Source organism: Cnephaeus nilssonii (genome assembly GCF_951640355.1).
Source record: "Cnephaeus nilssonii genome assembly, chromosome: X".
In the NCBI taxonomy this organism is placed as follows: domain Eukaryota; kingdom Metazoa; phylum Chordata; class Mammalia; order Chiroptera; family Vespertilionidae; genus Cnephaeus; species Cnephaeus nilssonii.
The window spans coordinates 51,392,686-51,404,463 of NC_137071.1; the positions used below are offsets into that span (position 1 = coordinate 51,392,686).

At 43.8% G+C, this 11,778-nt stretch overlaps 1 protein-coding gene across 1 annotated transcript; it reads right to left on the minus strand.

Moving 5' to 3' along the window:
• Positions 1 to 7,225: 7,225 nt before the first annotated feature.
• On the minus strand, positions 7,226 to 8,015 carry LOC307096372 (polyadenylate-binding protein 1-like 2; the record flags this gene model as incomplete). The annotated part of the gene is made up of 1 exon (XM_079765976.1): positions 7,226 to 8,015. Exon 1 carries the CDS (start codon positions 7,826 to 7,828, stop codon positions 7,226 to 7,228), a length of 603 nt encoding a protein of 200 aa, XP_079622102.1. The 5' UTR covers positions 7,829 to 8,015.
• Positions 8,016 to 11,778: the final 3,763 nt, after the last annotated feature.

Here is an 11,778-nt window from a genome sequence, read left to right on the forward strand (position 1 = left end):
CAACAAGCTAGAAGTGAATGGAAGGAGGTATACAAAGTGTTGCAAAGCAAAGGACTGAATCCAAGAATACTATATCCAGCAAGACTATCAATCAAAATTGAAGGGGAAATCAGGAGCTTCGCAGACAAAAAATGGCTCAGGGAGTTTATCACCACCAAACCAGCAATGCAAGAATTGCTAAAGGGAATACTGTAAAAAGAAGAAATAAACAGGTAAGAAGGAATACAGACACAAAAATAGATATGACTACAAACAAATACCTTTCAGTAATAACTTTAAATGTAAACGGACTAAATGCTCCAATCAAAAGACATCGAGTGGCTGAATGGATAAAAAAACATGACCCATATTTATGCTGTCTACAAGAGACCCACCTCAGAACAAGAGACTCACACAGATTGAAAGTGAAGGGATGGAAAAATATCTTTAGGGAAATGGAAATGAAAAAAAAGCTGGGGTAGCAATACTTATATCTGAAAAAATAGACCTCAAAGTAAATGCCATAACAAGAGATAAGGAAGGCCACTTCATAATACTAAAGGGAGAAATCCAACAAGAAGAAATAATTCTGGTAAACATATACGCTCCCAATATAGGAGCACCCAAATACATAAAAAAACTCCTGGAGGATATCAAGGGAGAGATTAATAGCAATACAATCATAGTATGAGACTTTAATACCCCACTATCACCATTGGACAAATCCTCTAAACAAAAAATCAGCAAAGAAACAGAAATCCTAAATGACTCACTAGACCAGATGGAATTAATTGACATCTTCAGAACATTTCACCCCAAAGCCACAGAATACACATTCTTCTCAAGTGCACATGGGTCATTTTCAAAGATAGACCATGTGCTGGGTCACAGGCAAAGTCTCTTCAAATTCAAGAAGATAGAAATTATATCAAGCATCTTCTCAGATCACAGTGGCATAAAACTGGAAATCAACTACAATAAATACAATCCAAAGAAATCAAACACATGGAGACTAAACAGCATGCTATTAAACAAGGACTGGGTCACCAGAGAGATCAAGGAAGAAATAAAAAACATCATGGCAACAAATGACAATGAAAACACAACAATCCAAAATCTATGGGACACAGCGAAAGCAGTCTTGAGAAGGAAGTCCATAGCTCTACAAGCCTATTGCAAAAAACAAGAAACAATGGTAATAAATTACCTAACCCTACAACTCAAAGAGCTAGAAAAAGAGCAGCAAGAAAAGCCCAGTGTAACCAGAAGGAAGGAAATAACAAAGATCAGAGTGGAGATAAATGACATAGAGACCAAAGAAACAATACAAAAGATCAACAAAACCAAGAGCTGGTTCTTTGAAAGGATAAACAAGATTGATGGACCTCTAGCCAGGCTCACCAAGAAGCAAAGAGAGAGGACCCAAATAAACAAAATCAGAAATGAAAGAGGTGAAATAACAACAGACCCCACTGAGATACAAAGGACTGTTACAAAATACTACGAACAACTCTATTCCAACAAACTGGACAACCTGGAGAAAATGGACATATTCCTAGAAAAATATAACCTTCCAAAAATCAATCAAGAAGAATCTAAACAGCTCAATAGGCCAATAACTATGGATGAAATTGAAGCAGTCATCAAAAAGCTTCCGGCAAACAAAAGCCCGGGGCCTGACGGCTTCACAGGAGAGTTTTACCAAACATTCAAGGAAGAAATAAAACCTATCCTCCTCAGACTATTCCAAAAAATTCAAGAGGAAGAAACACTTCCAAGCTCCTTCTATGAAGCCAGCATCATCCTAATACCAAAACCAGATAAAGACAACACAATGAAAGAGAATTACAGACCAATATCCCTCATAAATATAGATGCCAAAATCCTCAACAAAATTCTAGCAAACTGGCTCCAGCAATACATCAGAAAGATCATACACCATGACCAAGTAGGATTTATCCCAGGAATGCAAGGATGGTACAATATCCGCAAATCAATAAACATGATACATCACATAAACAAATTGAGAGATAAAAAACACATAGTCATATCAATTGATGCAGACAAAGCATTTGACAAAATCCAACACCCTTTCTTGATAAAAACTCTCAACAAGGTGGGACTAGAAGGATCATACCTCAACATAATAAAAGCTATATATGATAAACCCACAGCAAACATCATACTCAATGGACAAAAACTAAAAACATTTCCCCTAAGAACAGGAACAAGACAGGGATGCCCACTCTCACCACTCCTGTTTGACATAGTACTGGAAGTATTAGCCATTGAAATTAGACAAGAAGAAGAAATAAGAGGCATCCAAATTGGAAAAGAACAAGTAAAGCTGTCTTTATTTGCATACGACATGATATTGTACATAAAAAATCCGAAAGACTCCGTCAAAAAACTAATAGACTTAATAAATGAATTCGGCAATGTAGCAAGATACAAAATTAACGCCAAGAAATCTATGGCCTTTCTATACACCAATAGTGAACTTACAGACAGAGAGACTAAAAAGGCAATCCCATTTACCATTGCACCAAAAAAATTAAGATACCTAGGAATAAACTTAACTAAGGAGGTAAAAGACCTATACACGGAAAACTACAGGACACTGAAAAAAGAGATAGAGTCAGACGTAAACAGATGGAAGAACATACCATGTTCATGGATTGGTAGAATCAACATCATCAAAATGTCCATACTACCCAAAGCAATCTACAGATTCAATGCACTCCCCATCAAAATACCAACGGCATATTTCACAGACCTTGAAAGAACTCTCCAAAAATTCATCTGAAATAAAAAAGACCCCGAATAGCTGCAGCAATCCTGAGAAAGAAGAATAAAGTAGGAGGGATCTCAATACCAGATTTCAAGCTGTATTACAAAGCCACTGTTCTCAAAACATCCTGGTACTGGCACAAGAACAGACATATAGATCAATGGAACAGCATAGAGAATCCAGATATTGACCCAAACCACTATTCTCAATTAATATTTGACAAAGGAGGCATGAACATACAATGGAATAAAGACAGTCTCTTCAATAAATGGTGTTGGGAAAATTGGACAGATACATGCAAAAAAATGAAGCTAGATCACCAACTTACGCCATACACAAAAATAAACTCAAAATGGATACAGGACTTAAACATAAGACGGGAATCCATAAAAATACTAGAGGAATCCACAGGCAGCAAAATCTCAGACATATGCCAAAAGAACTTCTTCACTGATACTGCCCCTAGGGCAATGGAAGCTAAAGAGAAAATAAACAAATGGGACTACATCAAAATAAAAAGCTTTTTTACAGCAAAAGGAACCATCAACAAAACAACAAGAAAGCCCACTGCATGGGAGAACATATTTGCAAATGCTATCACTGATAAAGGTTTAATCTCCAACATCTACAGGCAGCTTATACAACTTAATAAAAGGAAGATAAATGATCCAATAAAAAAATGGGCAACGGACCTAAATAGAATCTTTTCAAAAGAAGACAGAAGGAAGGCCAAGAGACACATGAAAACATGCTCAACGTCACTAATTATCCGAGAGATGCAAATCAAAACAACAATGCGGTACCATTTCACACCTGTCAGAATAGCTATCATCAACAAATCAACAAACGACAAGTGTTGGCGAGGATGCGGAGAAAAAGGAACCCTCGTGCACTGCTGGTGGGAATGCAGACTGGTGCAGCCACTGTGGAGAACAGTATGGAGTTTCCTCAAAAAACTGAAAATGGAACTCCCACTTGACCCAGTAATCCCACTCCTAGGAATATATCCTAAGAAACTGGGATCACCAATAAGAAAGGATATATGCACCCCTATGTTCATAGCAGCACAATTTACAATAGCTAAGATCTGGAAACAGCCTAGGTGTCCATCAGCAGATGACTGGATCAGAAAACGATGGTACATCTACACAATGGAATATTATGCTGCCATAAAAAAGAAGGAATTCTTACCATTTTCAGCAACCTGGATGGAGTTCGAGAACATTATGGTGAGTGAAATAAGCCAGTCAATGAAAGAAAAATACCACATGATCTCACTCATTTATGGATAATAAAGAACATTATAAACTTGAACAAAAAGATACAGAGGCAGTAAAGCATCAAACAGTCTGTCAAATTACAGCAGGAATGTTAGGGAGAGGTGTGGAAGATAAGAGATCAACCAAAGGACTTGTATGCATGCATATAAACATAATCAATGGACACAAAACTCTGGGGGGTGAGGGCATATATGGGCGTGGGGTGGGGCTGGGGCAATGGTAAGATATGTACACATATAATACCTTAATAAAAATTAAAAAAAAAGAAGATAACTAGGGAAATATACTCTCTTACATTGTTCATGGGGATAACCTTTACAGGAAAAGCGTTCAGCAACAAACTGGCAAGGTATATTTGGTAACTAAATGTACCACATGTTAGCAAACATTCAGCTACAAATATGTTCCCAGAAGAGTTAATCCTACCAAGGAAAAAACAGAATAATTTAAACATACATCAATGGATTAAGTTTTAGAAATTATCGCTCATCCATAATATGGAACATAAAATAAAAACAAATTAGAGGAGAATACTTAATAATTTGGAAAGATAAGACCAATTATAGGGGTACTCACTGAAATGCAATATGGCTCCAGCAGCAGAGACATCTGGGAAATGTTGGACCCTTAACTCTCTGTAGCCTCAGGCTTGGTTGACTACCCAAAACAGTGGAATGCTGCACAAAGATAAACATCATTCACCCAGAAAGGATGTTAATAACTGTATAGAGTGTGGTAATTGTCTGATGTTGTCTGTTGAGTTAGGAACACATTGCTCTTTCTGGCGGTCTAAGTGACTATCCACCCCTATACAAAAGAGACCCTGTCCTGGGAGGGGTGTGGATTCTTCCCAGCTGGCCACTACTGGCAGCAGCTGTTTGCCCATATATGTAGTTTCTTCAATTAAAGCTTTTATGCATTTGAATAAGGCTACATGTCAGTTCTTCAGAATTGATCCTGAATTTAGACTTGTGGAGCTTTCCCCCAATATCAATTATAGTGAAAATATCCAACAATAAAATCATACATATTATATTTTGAAGGTATTATTTATTTATGTACCTATTTCATATGTTTTAAATTTTTTTGTTAAGTGGTAGAATTTGGAGTGATTTTGACTTTTTTTTTACCAATTAAAATTTTTTTATTTTGTTATTTTATTATTCATATAAAAATAAATTTGAGATTAAATAAAAATAAATACATACAGTTCACCTTATAAAATTTGGGATAGTGCAAAAACAATTGCAATGGTAAGAGCAGAAAATTGTCTGGGAGATCAGGACCTGTCACAATATTTGAGAACCTAATGAGGGTAAATTAATACTATGTTTATGAACAGTCATTTAACAATAAACAAACAAACAAACAAAACTCACCAGAATTTAATCCTGACATATTCTTTGAGCCTTCAATTCCTCTTTTAACAATGTTTGCTCAAGAAATAATCTTGAATGTAAGCAAGGTATGTGGACTATGATATTATTAGCAGTTTGGGTTAGGATAAGGAAAAAAACACACAAGTAGAAACCACCTAGATGTTCTACAATGAGGAAGCAGTGAAAAAAACCCTCATATCTATAAGTATAGATATACATGCATACATATATACATGTATCCATTCCTTTATCTAACTCATTTAATGGAACACTAAACAGCCATGGAAACTATTTTAGAAGAATATTTAATGACATGAAAAAAGTTCAAGAATATCTAACTGTACATCCATATTTATCTATATTATATATTTATGTATGAAAAAGCAGATATTGAAACAGTATATACATTAAAATTCAAGTAAATGAAAAATACTACACAGGTACATATGAAAATGACTCAGGAAGGCATGGATGTTCATGAGGATTCATTTCTGGTGACATTAGTTTGCTTTTGCTAACAGGTCCGCTTTCTGATTTTTTTCCGCAATGAAGCTGAATTTTTTTTTTTTTTTTTTTTTACAATGGGGAAAAAGGCAGGAAGTAGGCACAGGGGAAGGAAGTGATAAACAGTATGTAAATCCAGCAAAACAACCAAGGACAGCAAAATGCCATTTGCAGCGCATAAAGCTGGCCAACACACACACACACACACACACACACACACACACACACACACACGAGCACGCACATGCGCGCACACATACACACATCAATTACAGTGACCAGGAAATGGACATACTCTGTTTTACTGGCTGCACTGACTCGCATGAATGCAAATCGGTACAATATTTATGAATGGGGCCATTTGGCAACACACCGGAAATGTCTTCAAAATGTCCATATGTGGATCCTTCGAGTCCACAGTTAAGATGACCGTAGGGTATGCCAGCGGAGATTTGGCTTGACAAGGAAGGAGTCACTCATCAGAGAACTCAGTGTTGGGTTTAAACACAGGGAAAGAACTAGGCACCACCTGAATGTCCAACAATGAGGGAGCGATTACAGAAATGTTAAGGTGCATGGATACACTCTGCAGGCACTAAAGATGAGTTTCAGAAGCCTGTTGAATAACATGGAAAGACGTTCAGTTGATTGAGTTTTGTTTGGTTTTAGTTTCTGAAAAAAGCAGGTTAAGAAACACCACATACATGAACCATTGTATAACAGTTTGTTAAAAGGGAAGGTGAGGTCGGGGTGAGAACGGGAGGGAGAGAGAGAAAGAGAACCTGGAAATGCAGCACACCAAAAAGGTTAAAAGTAGTTGTCTCTGGGTAGCAGGATCATGGGGAGCCATTACTCTCTTGGTTTTCCCTCATCTGATTTCCTTCTCCTTTCTGAGGTTTCTACCATGAAATTGTATCACCTGTACAGTAAACAAAGAGAGAAAGTGCTTTTAAAACCAAACCACGAGGAGAAGAGGCAGCCTCTAATTTATTAAGTGGCACAGATAGCAAGATTATTCACAATGCCCTTGGTTGGGGGGAGGGACAATGAAGGAGAGGGTGAAAGGGGAAGAGAGAGAGAGAGAGAGAGAGAGAGAGAGAGAGAGAGAGAGAGAGAGAAGGAAGGGAGAGAGAGAGGAGGAGAGGGAGAGAGAGAGAGAGAGAGAGAGAGAGGCACGGAGCTGCACTCTCAATACAATACACTGCTGGTGGGTTAGGGGGGCAGAGAGGGGGCTGTAAACCGGGTGGGAGCCAAAGTTTGGCTCTGCTGGCTGACTCGCTCCTGGGATGTCTTCATCGGAAGGTGGCCTCCTCGTCGGTGTCTTCCTCGAAATCCTTGACGTTAGCACTGGTGGACTGCCTGGCCCAAGCTCCTCTTTCAGCTTCTCGTTCCTTATGCGACTTGAATCTCCCAACGAAAATTTTGCGGTAGTTCAGGAACATGCCGTTCATCGTATCAATGGCCCGCTCAGCGGATTCCTGCTTCTGGAAGTGCACGAAACCATAGCCCTTGGGCCCCTTTTCGTCGCAGGCCACTTTGCAAGAGAGGATGTTGCCAAACGCCGAGAAGATGTTGTACAGTGCCTTGTTGTCGATGGTCTTGCCCAGGTTCTTGATGAAGACGTTGCCCACCCCGCTCTTGCGCAGCGAAGGGTCCCGCTGGGACCACATGATGCGCACTGGCCTGCCCTTGATGACATCAAAGTTCAAGGTCTCCAGGGCCCGCTTGGCGTCCACCGGTTGCTGGTAGTTGACATATGCGTAGCCCAAGGAGCGGCGGGTGATCTTGTCTCTGCAAATGCGGATTGAGAGGATAGGCCCTGCCGGGCTGAACTTCTCGAACAACATTGCCTCTGTCACCTCAGGGTGCAGGTCTCCCACGTACAGTGAGGCCATTGGAAAGTCCGGGTTCTCCTCAGAACTCCCGCCCCTCTCTGCGTTTGCGGTGGCAGCCGCCGCTGCCTCAGCCACGTCCGCCTCTGCATGCTCATCCGCATCCTCTTTCTCCAAGTGGGGAGCCACAGCCTCTGCTGCTGCAGTGGCTTCGGCAGCGCTGGCCTCTGCCACCACCGCGGCTGCTGCCGCCAGAGCGGCCTCCACCTCCTCCCCGGCCAGGGCGGCTGCCGCCTCCCCCAGGATGGCCTCCGCCACTGCCTCCTCCACTGAGGCATGGGCCTCCACCTCAGTCTCCACCTCGGCTTCCGCCTCCGCCACGGAGGCCTCCGCCACCGCCTCAGCCACGGTCGCCGCTGCAGCCTCCGCCGCTGCAGCCGCTGCCGCCACCGCTGCCGCCACTGCCGCAGCTGTCGCCACGGTCGCCGGTGCTGCCGGGCCGCTACCGCGACCTCCCTTCCCGCAAGCTGGGGTTCGGAGAGGCGGGAGAGGGCAGGAGGGCAGATGGGCGCAGGAACCCGGGCCGGGGCGCGAGCGAGAGCTGAGGCGCCCGGGGACTCGGGGGGCGGGGGGGGGGGCAGCAGATCTGGCGATACCAAGGCGTCTGGGATGACGAGCCCTGCGAGGAGCGCGCCTCTGCGAGTCACCGCAGCTTACAGCTTCCTGCTGCCACCACAGCTCAGTTGTGGATTAGCGTGCGGGGCGCGCGCGGGCGGGCTGGCTGGCAGGCGGGCAGCGTGTGGTAAGGGGCAGGAGGTGTTGGCGTCTGTGTTCCGGGCAGCTGGGAAGACTTCTGTCTCTTTGGTTCCCCCTGCGGGGGCTGCGGGGGCTGCGGGGGCTGCGGGGGCTGCGGGGCTGCGGATGGTGGGAGGGGGCGGGGCCGGGAAGCTTGGGTGGGGGTGACATGAGTGTGAGTCTTCAGCATCTCAGGTCGCCTAGATATTTATAAAGAGGAAGCAGGGAAAGGGCTCCGCTGTGAACTGAGAGAATACTGGTTAGATTTAGGGAGTTTTGTTTTATCCCTCCTCTCCCCATAGAGCATTTAAGTGATTGGATCAAGTATGTTGTAAGAGGGGATGGGTGGCATTGTGAATACAATTGCTTGGCCTAAACAAAGCCAAGCAAAATGTTTTTCTCACATCCAGGTGTTCTTCCTACCTCAACTTGCGCGCGCGCGCGCATACACACACACACACACACACACACACACACACACACACAAACTCTAACATCGCTGCCTTCAGGGAAACAACTCTTCTTCTTCTTCTTTTTTTTTTTTTTTTTTTGAGTGGGAGCTGGGGCAAGTGGGGCAAGCTCCTCCTGCAGCCTGAGAGATCTTTCCCAAAGATCTCTCCCCTTTTACTATCTCTTTCCCTCCTCTGCAACACTTGCAAAAGAGGGAATAGAGAACACAAGAACACATATTCATTTATTCATAATGCCACGCCACAAGTATTTATGGAGCAGGTTTTGTGCTGGTCCTTGGGGATATGGGGGTCTGGGGGACATTAGGACCCAGGCTGGTTTTGAGCTTGTCCTTGGGAGCACATAGGTTGGGCTGGAAACCCTGCCCCTGCTCCAGAGAACTAGGAGAGAACTAGGGAGAACTAGGGACCTGGGGTTCTTCAACCCTCCAACTCCTCCCACTCACCCAGCTTCAATAAATGCAACCTGGAAGTGGAGGAGTCAAGAGCACCTTGTCCATAGTGCTGTCTTCAATGACACCCTGAGGAAAGCCAAGCTGGGACATGGCCTGGTCCAGAGCCAGGCGCTTGTTTGTTCTTGGCTCTGCCCTCAAGTTGCTGAGGTTCCTAACATGAGTCAAGGCATGCACATCCATGTTCAAAACAGAACCAAAACCTGAAATCTCTCTAGAATGAGGTGCCTGGTCCCAGTTCACCAGCTAGTATTTATGGAAGCTTTATCAAGTACTTGGCACTGGGGACTAAGGGACAAGCAATGTCATAAGTGAGCAGTGAGTGTTGCTGTGCTGTAGCTAAGAAAAGGTGAGCAGTGTGTGTTGTGGGAGCAGAGAGACCACACAGGGCTAAATGGTGAGGGGATGGACAAGTGAGCAACCATTAGAGTAGAGTGTAACAGAGACTAGAGTCTCACTTCCTCTGGAAAGAAGGACCCAGCTACTAACTGTTCCTGGTAGGAATCAAGTGAGCTGCATAGAAAATGAAACCCTGAATGTGAGCTCTGAAAGATGAGTAGCAGTCCACCATGTTAAGGCAAGAGGAAAGGCATTCCAGACGGAGGGATCAGTCTGTGTCCAAGGCCTTGTGGCATGCTAGCACATGCATAGTCACTTCTGATCATGCCTAAAATCTGGAGTGGACAGAGCCGATGGTCTCCCAGAGTCTATGGCAGGAGATGGGGCTGGAAGGTGTGTGGCCCTGAAAAGCAAGGTGCGGTGCTTGGACTCCATACCCAAGCCAGCAGGCACCACTCAGCATGTTCAAGGAGGGAATTGGTATGATCACATCTTTAGAAAGGGTACAAATTGAACATCAATATAGAAAGTAGCTAAGAGAATAGATCTTAAAAGTTCTCATCACAGGGGGGAAATGTGTAACTGTGAGGTGATAGATGTTAACTAAACTGATTCTGGTAGCCATTTCACAGTATATACTTGTATCAAATCATTATGTTGTACACCTTTAAATTATACAATGCTATATGTCAACTATATCTCGATAAAACGAGGGGGGACCATCAATACACGTATAAATGCACATGTGCCCCTCCCCACACAATTGACAGAGAGCTGATAGAACAAAGAGAAGACAGTTGGATGTGACCAGCTCCTGTGAAGAGTCAGAACAACCCTTGCCTTTGTTCCTCCTTTCCCGTCCATAAATAGGGGCTCACCTTGAGCCAGGTATTGAACTGTAGGAAGGGGGTCAAATATAAAAAAAAATTTCAAACCACAGTGCCCTCCCTCAGGATGCCCCATGCCACGAAAGCTCAGCCTGCCCATACAAATAACAGAAATGTCAGCAAAAGGGCTGTAGGTGCCATGTGAATGGACCATAGTGGCTAAGGAACTTCATCTGCCCAGCACATATTATCTCTTCCTCCTCACTCCCACCCATGCACCTTCTTTGGGAAAAAAAAAAAAAAAACAACAAAAACAAAAAAAAAACAAAAAAAAACACATTTTTTTTTCTGTGATGGCAGCATTTGCTGGACCTGGGAAGTTGCACATGATAGAACAACCCAAACCTGTGGAACTGACTGAGTGAGTCACTGTGGGGTGTGAGGCAGTAAGAACTTTCCCATCGCTGGCTGGAAAGTATCCCAAGATGGCTGCGAAGCAAACACACAGGCACCTCACCAGCTTGCAAAGTCCAGCCCTCTGCCCCTAGACCGGGCCAGTGCCAGCAAAGGAAAAGGACAGAGAGTTAGGAAAAGCCCGCTGTACAGCTGGTACCTGACCAAAGTGATCACTGGCACTGCTGTTAGGAGCTATCTCAACGGAAGGGTGGGTCTAGGTTACCTGTAGTCAGGAGGCAGATGAGCTGTGCCTCACCATTACAGAAGATGAAACTCCAAAGGTGAGCTCTGAACGATGCGTAGCAGCCCACCACCTTGAGCCTGCCCTTCAGGGAGGACTGCAATTCTCTTGGCTTTGTGGCAGGTGGACATCCAAGGAGGGACCTGAAGAGGCATAGGCTAAGGGGTAAGCCATGATTGCTGGGGGTTAAGGGGATGTGGGGATGATGACGAGAACTTCTCGTCCCATTGTTTCGGAAAAGAAATGACAAGGGGAACCAATTCAAGGACCAGGACTCCACACAATCTCCTACCCTGCCTTTGACTTACAACCCACAGAGCCAATAGAGATCAGTGAAACAGCAGGAGGAAGAAGTTCAGGGAAGTCATGCTGTGGCCAGCAAATCCCCAAACCTGTCAACCCTGAAGACAATCCTTAGGCCCCTGAACTGCCA